Source organism: Drosophila albomicans, chromosome 2R (genome assembly GCF_009650485.2).
Source record: "Drosophila albomicans strain 15112-1751.03 chromosome 2R, ASM965048v2, whole genome shotgun sequence".
NCBI lineage: Eukaryota > Metazoa > Arthropoda > Insecta > Diptera > Drosophilidae > Drosophila > Drosophila albomicans.
The window spans coordinates 8,638,532-8,656,929 of NC_047631.2; the positions used below are offsets into that span (position 1 = coordinate 8,638,532).

The 18,398-nt window shown below is 41.7% G+C and overlaps 2 protein-coding genes across 2 annotated transcripts; both read right to left on the reverse strand.

Moving 5' to 3' along the window:
- Positions 1-974: 974 nt before the first annotated feature.
- On the reverse strand, positions 975-1,914 carry LOC117575284 (uncharacterized). The gene is made up of 3 exons (XM_034259427.2): positions 1,733-1,914; positions 1,294-1,666; positions 975-1,228 (listed from the first exon to the last, which is right to left on the reverse strand). The coding sequence occupies exons 1-3, from the start codon at positions 1,895-1,897 to the stop codon at positions 1,053-1,055; spliced, it is 714 nt and encodes a 237-aa protein (XP_034115318.1). The 5' UTR covers positions 1,898-1,914; the 3' UTR covers positions 975-1,052.
- Positions 1,915-4,662: 2,748 nt separating this feature from the next.
- Positions 4,663-18,098, reverse strand: LOC117575157 (TATA-binding protein-associated factor 172). Its single transcript, XM_034259260.2, has 7 exons — positions 17,484-18,098; positions 11,484-11,575; positions 10,433-11,421; positions 7,670-9,795; positions 5,536-7,607; positions 5,230-5,470; positions 4,663-5,168 (listed from the first exon to the last, which is right to left on the reverse strand). The coding sequence occupies exons 2-7, from the start codon at positions 11,492-11,494 to the stop codon at positions 4,725-4,727; spliced, it is 5,883 nt and encodes a 1,960-aa protein (XP_034115151.2). The 5' UTR covers positions 11,495-11,575; positions 17,484-18,098; the 3' UTR covers positions 4,663-4,724.
- Positions 18,099-18,398: the final 300 nt, after the last annotated feature.

Genomic DNA, 18,398 nt, shown 5'->3' on the forward strand with positions numbered 1-18,398 from the left:
TCCTTTTATACCTCTCAAAATTCGTGTGGATAGAAAAATTGTGTTTTTATATAAAAAAAAAAAAACAAAAATAATTTAACATCAGCATTTCATTTTAAATATTCGGCAATGCTAATAAACCATCCTTAAACTATGTAAAAAATGGAATATTCTTATCGAAAAGAGCTCGAAAAGTTCATATCAGCAAGCTCATGGGGGCTTTAATGTTACTTTTCAAATTTGTTTAAAAACATTTTTGTTTTTTTTTTTTGTATTCGGTTTTAGTGTTCCTTGGAGTGCTCTATTCGAGTCCGCTAAGGAGAACATATGTATGTATACTTTTAAATTGAGATTCAATCTGTTCCTTTGGGAGCAACGGAGACTGTGGCTGGCATCATTTTTTCAGGGCTAATCGTTAGAGTAGGAATTTATCATAACTTAAGTAAAAACTAAAAGTTCCTAGCTTAGTGAATCAATCAGTCAATGTAACTCAAACCATTCCAATCTTCAAGAAATGCTTTACGATGTATTTTTAACTCTGAAAGTTCAAAAATCAAGATTTTGGTCTCGGCACAATCAATGGCCAATGTCCACAAGGGACCGAAAGGGAGAACGAAAATAGTGTTTATGCTAAGTGCCAAGGTCTAAGAGCTGGCATGATTTACGACAAATTTTTATTTAATCAAATTTGTACAGTACACTACAGCTGAAATGTGTTTTTATGACTCATGAAACTAATTTGCGTCGGTTATACAAATAGGGCAATAGAAGCTTTCTAATTGAAACTTCCATTCAATAAAAAAAAGACTAGCAAACACCTATCTCAGCTATTTTTACTACATTTAGTTTTTCAGACTTTCGTTTTAAACTTATTAAGAGAAAATAAAATGTTTGACAAACCGATTTTGTAAATCCATGGTTTAAGTTCTTTGTGTTCCCAGAAATGCATATCAGTATATTTTGAACTGAAGTATGCCAAATTTATAGAGAGTATTCACAATAGTTTATATAAAATGCTCTAAACGTATATTTGGTTTCGTTTCAGTTAATAAAGTGACTTATGAAAGTGGCACTTAAGCTTCAATGGAATCAACCTCGACGGGGGCAACTGGCTGGACAGCAGGCTTAGCCAACTCCTTGACCATGTTGCGGCCCCAGAAGATGCTCACATCAGCACAGTTCTTGAAGGTCTCCTGTGGACCGCAGCCCAGAGAGCCAGTACCATTGTCACACATGCCCCAGTTGTTGGCTACAAAAATAGAAGAATTCCCATTGAATTAATGAACTTTCGAGCATGACTCTAAGGTAACTTACCTCCAACATAGGTCCAGCGAAGAACACAGTGAGAGCAGGTGAGACCCTCTGGCAGCATGACGGTCACATCGAATTCGCCACTCTGGGAGCCAATCTGCAGCTTGTCGCTGCCGTCGGGGAAACGCAGGCGATTCTGGTTGAAGCAGGCCTCGGATTCAGCACCGAAGGTATCCAAGTTGCAGAGATTGAACTCAAAGTGTCCCAAATGGTTGGTGGTGATTTTAACGCCCACATTGATGGCATTGGCTGCAGCATAGCTCTTGGTAATGGTACCCGATCCACCAATGGATCCACCAATCTCATTGGCACGTGGCTGAGAGGCTGAGAAGTTATCGCCACACAGTCCACACTGTCCGCCATTGTTGGCCTGGGTCTGAATAGCCAAAATGGTCAAATTGGTGAGGAACATCTCACATCATTTGGCTGGTTGAATACTCACATACAAACCACCGCAGAACAGCTCGTTGTCGTTGTAATTCTGGGGAGCAGAGCTATCGTAACGCCAGCGGGAGGAACGACTTGGCGGATTGAGCATCATGCCGTGAGCATCAATCTGGTGCAGGCCAATGGCCAAGAGGAGAGCCACACTGAGCAGGAACTTCATGGTGTTGACAATTTCAATTTCACTTTCACTTTGCCAGCACCTGAGCTGACAAAGGCCTTATATTCCCTCATCATTATCTGAGCAGCGATTATCGGCTGAAGAGTTTTACGATGTCCATTCAACTGCCACTGCATGTTATCAATTTTTTGAGGGCAACATACAACATCAACGTGAATAAATAATAATAATATTCTGCTCTCACGAATTCGAATACGGAATCAAGTACCACACAATATTGCGCGGCTCTACTTGAAGAGTCACAATCCTCAGGAATCTCGGATAACCATCTCTAAGTGGCACACTAAAAATTATCATAAAACTGTCAGCACAAATTCAAACGTCATGAATGTAAACCAACCACACTTATTTATAGATATATACAAATCGACCTAATCAACCGATTTCACAAAGTGCAAAACAATTGCTAGGGGTTCAATTCACTAGATCTGCGCCTATAAGCTTATCGACATGAAGTCAAGTAGACTCTCTGCTAATCTGCTCGATTCTACATCTGTTTATTTACACATACTTATCAGCCTTATCAACAATAATTATCTGATTTTAAGTATTTCCGTACCGATTACACTTAGCACCACAGATCGGGTCGATTTTCGGCAATATTCATTAGCTCATCAGTTTTGGAAGTCATTCATTCATAAGTGTTACTATGTTGGAAATGTTGGAAACACGAAAAATATATTAATTATTTAAAAACTCTTTTTCACGATTATTTTGAAACATTTTTTTTACTTTAATATCCCATAAGGAACCTTTTTTTAAAAACATATACAACTAATAGATCACAAATCATTGACATGCCCTTTACGTTGATAAGACACACAAACTAAAAAGTTTTTGGTCTTACTTGTTTCCAAATACCTTTTACTAAAATTTAAACGTTTTAATGAGTGCTGTGCAAATTTAATCGTAACTCAATTATTACTTTGGCTTAATAATTAATAATAAGAATTTAAACCGCTTATTAAAGACACTTTTTAACAAGCAAAAACACTTCGCAAGGTAGAAAGTCGCTAAGTGTTATCCTGACTCTCTGATATAGAAAACAACTTAAGATAAATGTTGTGCAGGAATGAAACATGTTTGTATTTCCACGAACTCTTGAAGGCATCGAATTTAGGTACTTAAATTATAAAGTTACTATATACCACATACATATGTATATACTATAAATTAGATCACTGCAATCACCGCTTAATAGATTTGGTTTTCAATGACTACTCACATTTGATAGACTTAAAAATATATATTATAAATGGCTAAAAAGAAAATTGTCTTATTATTCTTATTTTATTTTTTTATTTTGTAATGAATTTATCAAAATAGTAGACAGAGAAAGGATTGCTCCAACTGACCTTTAAACTAAATTGTTTATAAATAAAATGATAAAATGAACTTTTTCTAAACCCTTTTCTTGCAATGTGTTATATGTTAATATGTACTGATTACCATAAATAAAATGTATGGAATTTACAAGCAACCACTCGATGAAATCGAGAACGCTTCAAAAGTGCCCAATCAACAAGTGGAATTCCAAGCAAACATAAATCAGCAGCAAGCTAAAATAGCGAAACTCATGTGTGCCACGTATTCCGCTTCTAGAATCCACTAAACATTCTGTGAGGATGACACCATACTGAGCTGCTCTTTTCCTATATGTGAGGTACATCCAACGTTCCGCTGGTATTTAGGTGCTACATCTCATTGGTATTTGTTGTTGTCGTTGGCCACTAGACGCCCCCAGAAAAAGTTAAAAAATTACACATCATTTGGTAAGGCAGCAAATAATATAGAATCAATATTATATAAAAGTAAACAGAAATTAGGTTCTCCTGCTTATGAAGCCAAGGAGCAGGAGTCAGTTACTTAAGTCAGCTGAACAACAAAGCGGCTTAACGCAGTCAATTTGAATCCAAACATGACAAAGTTATAGCTCACAAAAGAGCCAAGGCTACCACTGCATCAAAATTTACAAAGTACTTTTTCAACTGTATTTTAAAAAGTGATTATCAAACTATGATCATTCCAAGATCTATATTAATTTCTTTTGTCCCTGAAGAGCACAAATCGTTGCAATTATAGTACTCTGACAGTAATCAGTTAGTGTTCCCGCTTGCCTTTCAGAAATCTAAGTCAGGCTGTTCACAGAAAGTCTCGCAGACTTCTCTTTTGTATTTCCGAATAGTAAGCTTAAACAGTAAGAAATCGAATCCAGTCCACGATTTCTTCAATGCGCACATTTTTATACATAGTATGTGAAATATAAATAGTTTATATCCCACTTATTTATTTTAATACTTGTTGCTTATCAAAGTTGTAAATAAGAAGTATATATTTCTTAATCAACCAGACGATATAGTGCGTCTACATAAACGGTTATTTGTTACGGACTTTGCCATAAGAACGAGATAAACAAATCTTTATGCTAATACTTGAGTGACTTCTACGCAGTTGCCTTTAGCGATGTTCCCTTTCACCCCTTTCACAGCTCAAATGTATTAATGTGATACTAATTGTTGCCCGCTTGAACACAATAAAACATTCATTTTAATTTCAAATTTCTTTTATTGTGAATTTCGACACTTTCTGCTTGCAACTTCTACAAAGGAACAAAAGAAAACATTCACAATAAAAAGAAAAATTATTAAGAATGTGCTTAGAAAACTAAAAATATAACTCGGCTCCCATCATCGTCGTTATCATTATAATCAGCGAAGTGTGAATGCATTGTGAAGCTGTATGTGAACGAGTGTGTGTGTATGTGAAGTCTTGGAAGAAAGTATTGTGGCTTCGGCTTGCAGTGGCCTCTTCACTTCTTCAGCGCCTGCACAAAGTTGCCCAGATCGTATTCCTCCTCATACTGGTACTCTGACCACAAATCCGGCAAATTCTCAATGATAGTGTTCATGGACATGCCACCGCTGCCGGCAGCAATAGCCGCTGTTCCACTGCCCTGTGCCTTGTTGTCATTGCCACTCTGGAACAGGTCTAATATTTGCGGGGTGCCCATCGTCTGAAGCGAGGCGTTCTCGGCACTCACCACCGTATTGGCGGTGAGTATCTTGAACTTTTGCAGACTCATGATTTTCTCTTCGAGCGAGTTGCGTGTGATCAGACGATACACATTGACCACCTTCTTTTGTCCAATGCGATGGGCACGATCCATGGCCTGCAGATCCTTCATAGGATTCCAGTCGTGCTCGACAAAGATGACTGTATCAGCTCCAGTCAGATTCAAGCCCAAGCCGCCCACCTAAAGAATAATAAGTGAGTTAGCATTGTGTATTGGAAACATTGAGTAGATTGGAACTTACCTGAGTGGTCAAGAGCAAAACATCGATGCTAGGATCACTGTTGAAGTTGTTCACTATGTCCTGGCGTAATGAGGCCGGCACGCTGCCATCCAGACGCAGATATGTGACACTGGGCAAATGCTTGCGCAACAAATCGTGCTCCACGATGTCCAACATGGCCTTCAGCTGGCAAAAGATGAGAGCACGATGTTGGCTAACAGATTCTGTCTGCACACCAATGCCACAGTCTAACAGCAGTTGTCTGCACAAATACAAATAAATTCAAGTTAGGTAATACATCAATACAATAGATAGGAATGAACTTACTTCAGCGCTGGCAGCTTCGCCGAGTGCTCAATGTCGTCCAGGGAGCTATGGCTGAGGGCAAGCTGAGCGGCGATATTCACGCGCTCATCATTGGATTGTCGCAGCACTAATTTGGGATGATTGCAGACGTTCTGCAGATAGCGCAGAGCCTGGAAAATGTGCGTTTTACTGCCGAGATTCTCCGTATCGTCCAACTTATTCAAACAGTCTTTCAGATGTTTATTGCTAAAGTCTTCATACAGGCGCAACTGCAACGGACTCAGCTCGCAAAGCAGATCCTGCGTGATCTTTGGCGGCAGATCGGTGAGCACGTCCTCCTTGACGCGACGCAGCAGGAATGGCAGCACCTGGCGATGCAATGCCTCCATTGCCAGCACGCCAGCCTCCTGATCCTTGGCCGAACTCTTGGCATCCCGTGATGCCAGAATGGGACGTGAGTAGCGCTGGATGAACTGTTTCTCGGTGCCCAAAAAGCCGGGCATCAAAAAATCAAAGAGAGACCACAACTCCAGCACGTTGTTCTGTATCGGTGTGCCCGAGAGGATTAGCCTGTGATTCGCTTTCAGCTGTTTGATGGCCTTTGAGCTCTTGGTCTTGCCATTCTTGATGATGTGCCCCTCGTCCAGTACGCAGTAGTTAAAGTGTATGCCACTAAAGTAGTCGATATCTTTGCGTATGGTGTCGTACGAGGCAACCACAAGATTGCAGCTGGTGCCAATTTGGCTGCGCAGCTTCTCGCGTCCAACGGGGAAGCCAAAGTAGTGCAAGGGTCGCAGCACAGGCGATGGCGATTGCGACAGAAACTTGTCCACCTCATAGACCCAATGGCCCGTCAACGTGGGCGGACAAATGACCAAACTCGGCAGCGAAGCCTGCTGTGCCTCCTGGCGCTGCAAATGATCGCCAGCCAATATGCAGATGGTCTGCAGCGTCTTGCCCAGGCCCATGTCGTCGCAGAGTATGCCGTGCAGATTGTACTTGTTGAGGAACCACAGCCAATTGATGCCCGCCTGCTGATAGCCGCGCAGCTCCACGCTCAACGACACCGGCACATGGTAATCGGGTATGGTCTTGGGCTTGAATAGATAGTCGAGAAATTCACGATCTCGCGTCTTGCGCTCTTCCAGGGGCTCGTTCTTGACCTCGCCCTCGGTTTTGACGCCGCTTTTGCTGTTGCTAGCACTGCTGTTGTCCAGCGGCATAAGTTGGACGAGCGTGGCAAAGGAGTGTGTGGCCAGTAGTCGCACAGATTCATCCGCATCGCTCATGGAGCCGAGCAGCGGCACCACCAGCAGCACAATATATGGCACAACACGAATCTGCAAGCGATTCACCACACGCTCAATGGCCTCCACGGCGCCTTGCCGTTCAATGGGTCGCTCCACCTTCAGCAGGAGCTCCAGCAACTCAGTGACCACAAACTGCATAGTACGGCAGGTGTCAATGTCCGCCAGTGCGGCAATGCAACGCGCTGCCATGTGACGCAACACCTTAAGAGGATGACGCACAATGCAGCCCAGTTGTGGCAGCAGCGCAAACAATTGCGGATGCAGTGCGACATGCAGATGCGGCGCCGCAGTCTCAATCAGTTGCAACGAACTGATCAACTCATTGCAGGCCGTCAGATCGGGCAGCGTGCTGATGAGAGTGTCTGCATCGACGCTGGCCACAAACTGCTCCAGCTTGCCGAACATCAGCTGCTGAAAGATGGGCACCTTGTCCACCATACGTTCGCCGAAGGTGCTGCAGAGCTTGGCTATGGCACAGGCGGCGCCCAGACGCTGAGTGCGACACTGACGCGCCTCGGCCTCCTTGGCCTGTTGGGTGCTGGCCTCGATGCACGCGGCGGCAGCTGCTGCAGCCGCTAACGCTTCACTGGCCGGCGGTCTGCCGGGTCCGCGTGGTGCTGGCGTTGTCGATGGTGTCGTGGCGCCAGCTCGCTTGCTGCTGCCTGTGGCGCTGCTGTGGCTAGACGGAGGGTTCAGCGACAGCGTCAGCGTGAGAATGCCATAGTACTCGGAGGCATTGCTATCGTTCGGACGTGTCTCCAGCAGCGTTTGCGTCGGCATATTCTGCAAAAATGTACTTAGTTAACACAGGGAATCACACAAGGAAATCTCTTAGAATAACTTACCAGCTTGGGCGTGTGCTCGGCATCGCTGCGCAGCAGTGTGCAGAGGTTGTTCAGGATTTTGTTGTTGGGACTAGGATTTCTATCACAAACTTGGTCCATCAGATGCACCAAAAAGTCGGCTGACAACTGCTGCAGGGGCACACACTGCTCCCGCTTAATGGACTCCATCAGAGGCTTGACCACGGGATTCAACTTGTCGGGCAAACAGTGAAGTGCACAAATCGCTCCTGCCATCGCAGCCTGAGCGCTGACATGATAGGCAAACTGCTCTCCCGTTGTCTGCTGATACGAGGCCTGCAGGCTGCGTCGTCGCTCCAGCAGCATGTCCAGCACCTTTGGCTTAAGCGCATGACTGCGCAGATTGTCGCTGAGTGTGGTGGCCACCGCATCGATCTGCTCCAGCGTCAGCACCTTGGCATTGTTGAAATCATTGATCGGTATTTTGTTCTGCTTCAGCGTGGCAATAAAGTCGAGTGCCTCCTGCAGCAGTCTGGTAAGCGACATGGCCAACTCATCATAGTAGAACGACTCGGACATGCACTGATGCAGTTTCTCCTGCAGATTGGGCGGACCCGGTCGCACCGGCTCATCTTCTAGCGCCCAGAACGCAATGATCAGGCCGCACACAATGCGCTGCACAGCGGAGCGTGCATTCAAATGACCAAGCAGCACCTTGGTGTAGCAATCCGTGGGACTCTCCACCTGTGGCGTATAGAGCACACCAGGCGCCGGCTGCACCAGGTAGTGCGAAAGGGCGCCCATTGCTCGCGATGCAGTGATGCGAGCACGCATAAAGTTTGCCTCACGAATCTCCAACGGAGTCGCCTCGCTGCCACCCAAGTACAGCTTCTGCATGGCATTCGAATGCGCCAAGGCAGCCCCGCCCAGATCATCGCCCATGCGTGGTGTGCGACGACGTGCGGCGCCTGCCGCAGTGGAGGAGGCGACGTCACTACCGGCAATGGCGCGAATGAGCACGGCGGGATCGAAGGCCAGGCGGGGCGGCTGCATGGCCAGACAAATCCAGGTGGAGACATGCGGACAGGCGGCGTGCAAAAGGGCTCCCAGATCCGCATACTGTATGATGTTAGACCACACCTGGTGGGCCAGCGCTTGAATGTCCGCTTGGGGCTCCACCAACATGCGCTGGTAGATGTGACGCAGCGCCTGCTGCAACAGTTGCCAGTTCCAGTCGACGACACCAAAGTTGAGCTTCATCTCTGGCGTCTCTGGCTTGCCATTCTCTGGCTTCTGTTTAACGAGCGAACTCTCGCCGCTGCTTGTGAGCGTGAGCAGCGTCTTCAGCGTGGAGCGACGCACTGAGCTGGTGCTGTGCGATAGAAAGGGAAACAGACGCGGCACTAGCGTGCCAATGGGCTCCATTTGTATCCAGCTAGCAGCCATGGGCAGGCACAATATGGCTGCGAGCAGACCCATGAAACTGTTGCAGGCGGAGGTCAGTTCATCCTGATCCAGCAGCAGATCCCACAGCATCTTCACAATGGACGACACTTGCGTGGCATTCAGCAGCTTGGGCAACCACTTGGCCACTGGTATCAGAGTTGCTGCTGCCACGGCGCCCACATCGTCGACCACATCGAGCAGACCCAACAATATATCCGATATGGATTTGGGCAGATAAATGGACAACAGTTCCTCGCGCACCACGAACACATACTTCAGTCCCAGCAGACCGCCATGGCGCACCTCCCACTCGTTCTTGTGGCGTATCAGCTGCAGCAGGATGTCCACGATGCGATGCACTTTACTCTCATCAATGGCCTTGACCAGCGTGCCCAGCACTTGGGCACAAGTCTCGCGCACCGGCGCCACCACTTGATCCGAAACAAAGTCGCCGAAGCGATCCAGGCAGAGCACGCAGAGCAAACGAAGTGCTGCATCCTCCAGCCAGCGACTGTGCGCCTCGTGCATTTGCTCCACACTCTGATAGCCGCACTTTCCCGCTCCTGTGCCGTGCTGATTGATGAGCTCACGCAGCGCAGTCGCCGCCCCGTGACGCACCTCCCACTTGGCGTGAAAGAGATCAATGAAAAGGCGCGCACAAAAGTTTTCCAATGGCCACGAGACGGCGTCGACCCACGTGCCCGTCGCATCCGGAACAGCGGCTGCAAAGAGAGCAAAGACAAATTGTGGTTCATTAAATATGTAATTAACGGAAGTCTTGATTAATCTAATCTAAGGACGCACAGCGATTTGTTGACATGTGTGCCTTGAATCTTTATGTAATTAGGCAAAGTAATTAACCTAATTGCTATTTTCTAGTCAAACAAATTAAGCAAAGGAAAGTCAAGCAACAGAATTGATTGCTAAATTAAATCTATTCAACTATATAAGAACTCATTAACTGAATTGACTTTCTAAATTAATCAATAATCTTGCAAAATTAATATGAATACATCATAATTGAATATATATATTAAGGAGATTTCTTGCTCCACTTGCCAACTCGATGCACACAATTTCAATTGTTACAAGGTCAACTGTTCAATAAAATTGTACAATACATAAATTGTTTGAAGGCATACTATAAATGAAAATTACATTCGCTTTTGGATTTGATTCATTTTATAGCTCTTAAACTGTTAATACTGTTCTACAACGTTTGAAAAGCCTTCTATACTTTTAAAGTTGTTTGTCAATCATATGAAATTTGCATTAATGATCGTCATCAGCAACATATCTATTTAAATATTATGCCAAAAAAATAATACTGTGCGTCAGGTTGAGCTTACGCCTACGCACCGTTTAAGCTGTAGAATATTTCATGTGTGTCGTTTGCCTTCAGTTTCTTCTTCTCTGGCTCATCGACTGTGCTTGCCCCGTTGCTGTTGCTGCCGGTGCAGCTGCTGCCGCTGCTGTTGCTGTTACTGCCAGCAGCTGCGATGCCAGCTGTTGAGTTGCGCCGACTGCAGGTGGGCGTCACTGAGACTGCTACAGCGGAGGCTGAGGCGGCGCCCGTTGAACTGCCTTGACGAGCTTTGCGCTTGGCTCGATTCATCTCGCGACAGCTGAGCTTTTGACCTGTGGCAGTGGCGCAAGCGCTGGCAGTTGCTCCTCCATTTGCTGCTGCCGGCTTAATGTTCAGTATGTGCTCCACCGGCAGCTTCTCGGCATTGACATTGTAGCTGGTGCCGCTGCGCGTCAAGGCCACATCCTCGTCGGTGATCATGTCAGTCAGATTGACGCCCAGCTTGGCGGCGGCAGTGAGGCCCAGTTTATCATTGAGCAGTGCTCGCTGGCGAATCAGTCGAGCGGCCACGCTCTGCTCCTCGACGCCGCCTCCACTTGCCGGCTGCTCCTCTTGCACATCGAACTCATTGCCCTCGGAGCCAATCAGGCGTGCGCCCTTCTGCAGTATCTGCTGTAGATCAAACTCATCGAAGCTGAGCAATCGCTCGTTGCACGGCGTTGTTGTGGTCGACGATGAGGCATTCGATTGGCAGCTGTCCTCCTCGGTGGCATCGCTGCCCTGACGCTCCTTCTTTAGGTTAATGGCCCCCAATTGCAGTTCCGGCTGCCATGGCGGCACCTGCTTCAGTATCGCCTCCACAGATTGTGCCGCCGCAATGCGCGTCTCCCACGAGCTGCTGTGCAAATAGCCCACTAGGCGATTCAGCAGCGTGTGCAGCTCATGTGGATACAGTTTCTGCACCTCGCCAATCTGCTTGGCAGCTGCATGACGTGTGGCAGCCGTCGAACCGGACTCGAGTAGTATGAAAAGACGATCGAGTCTGCGCAAAAAAGATGAAATAAGTCAGTTTCTTGAGGGTATTTGATTAGAGACAACACTCACCTGGATGTCATTCTTTTATTGAGATTTTCGATATATTCCGTTTGATTCTGCAATCGAACTCTGGACTGGTCTATTTCCTATATGTAATCTATCTGAAAAGATAAAGAATAAGAACAATTAGCTGGGAAATATTTTAATTTTTTATTTAATTTCATGTTATTTGAGTGACCAGCAAATTTGAAAGAGTGCGATAACAATTGTTACACTTAAGCCCAATAATTTATTGGATTTGGTTAGATTAGCATGGAACCAATAATTGAAACAATAATCATGAGTAAGAAATATTTGCTTTTTAAAATTGCTTATTGAAGCCAACGAACAAACTGTTTAATGACAACTTGTGTATATAAAAACACTGTTCTCAACTTTTAATCAAGTCATGTGGATCGAGATAAAATACTAAGATCAAATATCATTTCAAGTTTTTTTATCAGCCAAGCAAATCTTCTTCTACTTTTGAGGCTGACACAGCATATGTTGAAGTCGAGCTATCTTAGCTGATTCTTCGAAGTGCATATAGAGAGTAAATAGAACATGGTTTGAATAGTTTTTTGCAATCTACAAAGATAAAAGCAACTTGGCAAAATTAGGTCAACCAGTTATTGGCAAAGAACTGAGCGCAACTGAAACCCTTTGATTTGTTTCTGACTCTGTATACTCAAATGTAAAATTTATATCTGTATGTATATATATTACAATATATATGTACATATAAATAAGATTGTTCAGTAAAGCTGAAATAATATCAAAACTCGTGTGTGCGGCGAGTTCAACAAAACTGTTTGTTTCTTTTCTTTTTATTAGTTTCTTGTATTTATAAGGAAGCTCAAACGCTAGCTACGGCAACCTTGAATATTAATCAACTATTTATATAACTATGTATGCATGCCAGTATGTATTGTACACTCTATATCAGTGTTATTTTTGTTTGCTATGTTTTATAGCAAATCGCGCGTTGGATGCGAAACAACAAATATTATTACGACCATTTTGTGGCACACACTGCTTTTTTTTGTTTTTGGGTCGAGCTCGTGAAACACGCAAAGCGTCAACAAACAAATAATCGACAAACTACACATATAAACAAATGTATAATTTGCTCAGAGTGAATTTAAGTTGTACACTAAAATATGATTTTATTGGGGGTGGATATTGCGGGACTTTCGTCTAAACTATACTACTAAAATAACATAAACTAGCGCTATTTAAATTAGTTTTATTTTTGTCAAGTATTGCTTCTAAATTATAACTAGAGTACAAAATATACCAGATTTACAGCAAAGGCAACTAAGAGCCAATTCTAATACAAACGAATTAGTTAAGTATCTTCTACAACTATTATCTGATCGCAAATTTCAGGAATCATAAAAAATATTGTTATTTTTGTATGTAGCAAAAAACACGCTAGCCTCAAAATTCAAGTTTTTTTTTTCAATTTTTTTTATTTCTTTTAAAAACTTTTTTATAATAATAGCAAAATAAATGACCGTGTTTCAAATAAATTTAGCATTTTCTACTTCAATATTTTAACTTTTAAAAAACACAATATTCTCAAAAAATGATTCCATTTGTTCCATCAACATTAAGGAGCTTTACTTAGTTACTCTTCATGAGTAAAAGAATCAAAAAACATTCATCAATTAAAATTCGTTTATTGGTGAAAACTGTTTATAAATGTAATCGCATTGTTTTGTATAATTTTGTCGACCTTGAAATACTTGCTCGATTTTCCCTCAGTAATGTATGGAGTTGAATATATAGATTACAATATTATTTTTCCCATAACCAGTTCTTAAAATTATCTACAAAAGTAATTCCCCCATAAAACACAGCCACAACATTAGTTACTTGTGATTCAGCACTTTAAATAAATAGGCATTGAGGAACAAAGGTTATGAAAAGACAGTTCATAATTCAGAAAAGCTGCCGCTATTTTTTTATTACTGTATGCGACTTGAATTTCAAGCAGATTCATTTGCATAAGTTTATTATATAATACTCTTTCTGTGCTGTCAATTACTTTGGACTTGTCGCTAAGTTATTGAACTATGTATTTTAAATCATTATTACGACAAATTCTTTTGCTCCCAAGTATATTTAGATAGTTCATCTTAACAAAAAATGTCTAGATGATGCAAAATTTCATATTCATATTATAAATATCCATTGCAAGGATGATTGGCTGTTCCAATAACCCAGAACGAAACGTGATATTTATAACATTGAAAATAAAAAAAGAAAAATTACGTGAAAAAAGACATAAATAAAACAACAGCTGAGTCAATATGCAAGTGACACAAAGAAGCTATAGACCAAGTTGAACTAGCAAAATGTCTTTCTATAAACACTTTGGCCACTCTCATTCGCTCATCTTATCTATTAATTAACCCAGAAAAGTAGAATGCGATAAGCAATGATAGTTTTTAAAATGTGCTTTGAAAATAACTAAAAATTAGTAAACACAAACACATGTGCCGGGTTACTGAACTCATCATTTTGATAATAATTATAATGAGGAGAGAGAAGTAAAACTATTAAGCTTCACATGTCAGCAGAGTTGTAAATTATCTATTTGGTAGCGACAAATGAAATGCAATAAAATCAAGATTACATACATAGATAATGGTTATCGTAAAATTTATAATGAAAACATTTGTATGACATGAGAATCGTCATCAATTGGCAGCAATAAATACAAATATCAACTGACACAGACAACTCATGTACATAAATCTGTCTATATCTATGTTTGTATGAATGTACCTTACGTAATTATGAATGTATCGCGTTTTGTCAACAACCTTGCCTTCGCTTTGCCAGAGAGAGAGAGAGAGAGAGAGAGAGAAAGAGAGGGGAGAAGGGAAGGTAAAGTAAAGGTTTATCATTGAATTGCTATGATTTTCAAATCGACAATGACTATTTAAATGAGTGCTCGCATTTGAATGCTCATCAATACCTCTAGTCTAGACCCAGATTGAACCCCTCCGACTCCTCTCCCCTGCCATCCTCTTATATCTCATCATTTGTCACAGTCAATTGCAAGCAGTCAACTGATATTGATTTGTTTGTTTGCCATTTATTTTTTCTTCGCCCACTTTTATTCGCCACACGCGTATTTATTTATACATTTCAAAAAGCCACAGATAAGCCGCAAGATGTCTACAAATTTTCACTAGCTATAATAAATGATTGCGATTACTTGGTGAATCGAAGTTTGTTTGTTTTCCTAGAACTACAAATATTTACTGTGAACTTTGACATTTTATTTCCCCCAGTTTGTGTAAAATAATTTGAAATTGCGACCAACTGGTTGATGCCACGTTGGCTTTCAAATCGCGCCCGCTTGCCACATCACAACTCCTCCCATTTTTTCGATGAGTCACTCAATTCGATTATAGAGATTAGGCAGAAGTGATACGATTTGCGATAAGAATGGTTTAACGTTTGACTGATAATTATAAAACTATTACTTTTAAAAGAATCACTCTCTAGCATTAGCATTAGCATTGAAAATATCTACTTGTATTATTAATGCAGTGAATAAGAAATTCCTGTTAGCAATTTGTATTATATAGACACGTATCAATTGCCAGACATGTCTATAAATAAATACGTGTATATAGAATCGACTACGCTACATTCCACTCTCAGGTTATTCACAAATTTCATTTAAGATTACTAAACGAAATAGAGACAAATTTGGCGGTGATTAGATGTCAACATTGACTTTAAAAAGTCGTGAAACATTTTGCTTGTCAATTTACTAAATTATGCAAGATGTTAAATTATCTATTGGAAAAGCAAATCGACATACAAAAAAGGAATATTTATTATCCTAAATTATAAACTGTAAATAATAAATTGTAAATTCAGGCATGTATTTAACACATCTCATTTGCTGCTCTCCGATGCGAAACGTTGGAAATTACCACAATTTCTGTGCTCGATTTAAAGTTGAAGAATTTCGCACAAATGGAAAGAAGACAAATGTGTTTGAATTTTAAACACCTCGAGATATTTACATAGACACAACGCTAACAACATTTGGCAAATATTGTAACAGCTGCCGTTGCATATTTCATTGCACATTAAGCGTTGAAAACAAGACGAGACGAGACGTAAACGAAAACGAAATTATGGTCTTTTATTGATATTCGGAGCGTACTTCGAGTACAATTCTCTTCACTTTATCTCAGCTGCATTCACTGGGAATACAAGCGGAGTTGTAAACAAGTTTTATCTGTAAACAGGGCAATGTTCAGCAAACAGAATACCCTAGATAATGTTGTAAAGTTCTAAATAGAACTAAATATTTCAATACACGTTTACAAACTACCTTCTACATTAAACTTTAGCAAGTAGTTTAGTCGTTCAGTCCTTTTTTAAGGCTAAATTTACGAGTTTTTTTTTTTGTATAATTCCGTAAATAAACTTGGTTAGTTAATCAAAGACATACAAAATTATAGAAGGTCTAAGGCATCTACTCCTACTTTTAGTTAAATGAAAAAACCCACACTTCGTCTTAAATTTCTTAATATAAAGTGTTCTATATACTTTTAAAAAATACCATTGGATACCTAACATTGCAAGAGACGACTATTTTTTCAACTCTTTAATGAAACGAACATTAGTGTCATCAAAACTCGACAAAATATGAAAGTATGCAAAAGTTTCTCAAGTAAATCGCTAATTGCAATATGCCGTAACGATGCATTATTGATAAACCGGAATTAAAAATACATTCACTTACATATCAACAATATACTAAACATAAGCATTAGTACTTTAGTAATGAAACGTCGAATGGTATTCCAATGTTTGAAAGTACTTCTCAATACGCTTTTTCGCGTGTTCGTTCATATGCATGTTCACCTCAAACTAGTTCAAGTGCCCTACCCCACTACGAGACAGAGCGAGAGCGCGCAGAGAGATAGAGCAAGATGGAGATAGCGAGCCATAAGCTGGGGAGCAACTGAATCGGTCGTCAATGTTGATTACGGTAGCAAACCATAAATAAATACAAATGCCGCCGCCGCTGCTACAGCGCTGCCAGCGTTCGGTCACCACTGCTGCTGATGGGCCGAACGAAGCGTCGGCAACGTGGACAACACATGTACTAAATAGGCTGGGGAGTTTGACTACAACTACATGTGTATGTACTTATGTACTTGCCAAGCAAAAGCTCACACACACTTGCATTTAGAGTATGCATGTATGTGTGTGAGTGCGCAATTGGTTCGTTTAGCGCGTCGCGCGCATCAAAAACTGCCCAAAAAGTAAATGAATGAATCGGAATCGGAATTGGAGGCAATAGAAGACCGCGAACACATACGAAGAATACATAATAAAGAGATGCGATGCGACGACAAACACAAACCAAAAATGCCAAGACAACAAAAACTAAAATAAAAACAATAAAAATGTATTGAGCAATCACCGAGACTAAAAATACAATAAGACGGGGGCATTTAAAACGTTTTCGAGCACTGCCAAGAATTAAAAAAAAAAAAAAACAAAAAACTCCACAGCAGAAATAAAAACGAATAAGTCTAATGAAATATACCACATAAAGAGGCGTAGTTGTTTATAACAAAAATAAAGGAAAGAGTTATTCATCGCATGATTCTCCCCCATATTCCACAAATACGCCTAATATATATTTAAATATATGTGTATATATAACCAAACGACATAATACATAAATAAGTGTACGCTTATCACAGCTTAGCTTGCCCAGCTCTGTTCCACGTATCAGCAGCAGAGGCAGAGGCAGCGCAATCTCACACTCACGCACACATTGAAAACTGCAACGGAAGAAAGACGCGTCGGCGTTGGCGTCGACGTTAGCAGCGTATGAAAGCTGCGCAGTCGGCGCATAACGATAAGCAAAAAGCACATACGAGGGTTGCTACACACACACACTAGCGCTATTTACTGTATTTTGCACATATATTTCTCGCAAACGTAATTATTAACACATTACACGGCACTTTACTTTACCTTTGGCAAACGTTACGTTTCGGCTGTTTTGCTGTCGCGTCGTACTGCTCTGCTTGTGCTACAGCATACCTATGGCGGCGACAGCGTCGACGTCTCTGCTGCAGAGTGGCGCGGCGCAGCGCTGTGACTGCGACGGCGACTGCTTGGCTGTCACTTCAACTCATGCGCTCTGTGTAAAGTTGCTGCATTTTTGTCCACTTTTCACCACCAGCTAATGATTTATTCACAAAAATGCCTATTTTTATTGATTTGTTTATTGCAAATTAATTGTTCAGTTCACTTTTGCTAGCGTGTGCTTGTGTGTGTGTGTTGGGTCTCTGCTGCTACGCGTTCACTTATTTTTTTGCAAGCGTCACAAAAAATATTCTTATTCACTCGCACGCGTAACAAATTCAGTCCATCGATTTTTCACGCAAAAACACACAGCGCCGGCATACAGGGAGAAGGCGTGAATAGCACAACGGATTCGATTTTCCAGTTGCAAATGTCGTTTAGCCACCACAAACAACAGTCAATAGTATTTTAATTTAACATTTGGTTTCACACAGGCACAAAAACACTCAGTTCGCCCTATATTCTCAAATTTTCGGATATTAATATTACCAGGGAAAGCCATGTTCGCGCTGTTCAAGTCACATTTATACTGTGCGGTGCTCGATTGGCGCATGAAATAAAATTCAATTAGAGTTGCCACCGATCACTTGATAGCCAGTTTTATGCCAAAATGCATTCTGTAACTGTATCATTATATAAGCAGTAAATTTGGATTTAAGTTCTACATGAGAACGTATTTGCGATGTTTTTCAAATTCACTAAAGACTTTTGTTTTTAATGAATTATTTAGCAAAATGGTTTACATCAAGTGAGCTGACAATACTGTGCAAAGATAGAGGTGGCGTAAAGCAAATTGAACTA

Excerpts from the sequence above, each read along its gene's own strand:
- LOC117575284 (XM_034259427.2), bottom strand. The coding sequence starts at position 1,897 with ATGAAGTTCCTGCTCAGTGTGGCTCTCCTCTTGGCCATTGGCCTGCAC. Across the intron at positions 1,667-1,732 it reads TGTTCTGCGGTGGTTTGTAT|ACCCAGGCCAACAATGGCGG; the intron begins GTGAGTATTCAA and ends TTGGCTATTCAG. Across the intron at positions 1,229-1,293 it reads TCGCTGGACCTATGTTGGAG|CCAACAACTGGGGCATGTGT; the intron begins GTAAGTTACCTT and ends CTATTTTTGTAG.
- LOC117575157 (XM_034259260.2), bottom strand. Across the intron at positions 5,471-5,535 it reads GCGAAGCTGCCAGCGCTGAA|ACAACTGCTGTTAGACTGTG; the intron begins GTAAGTTCATTC and ends GTATTTGTGCAG. Across the intron at positions 5,169-5,229 it reads TTTTGCTCTTGACCACTCAG|GTGGGCGGCTTGGGCTTGAA; the intron begins GTAAGTTCCAAT and ends ATTATTCTTTAG.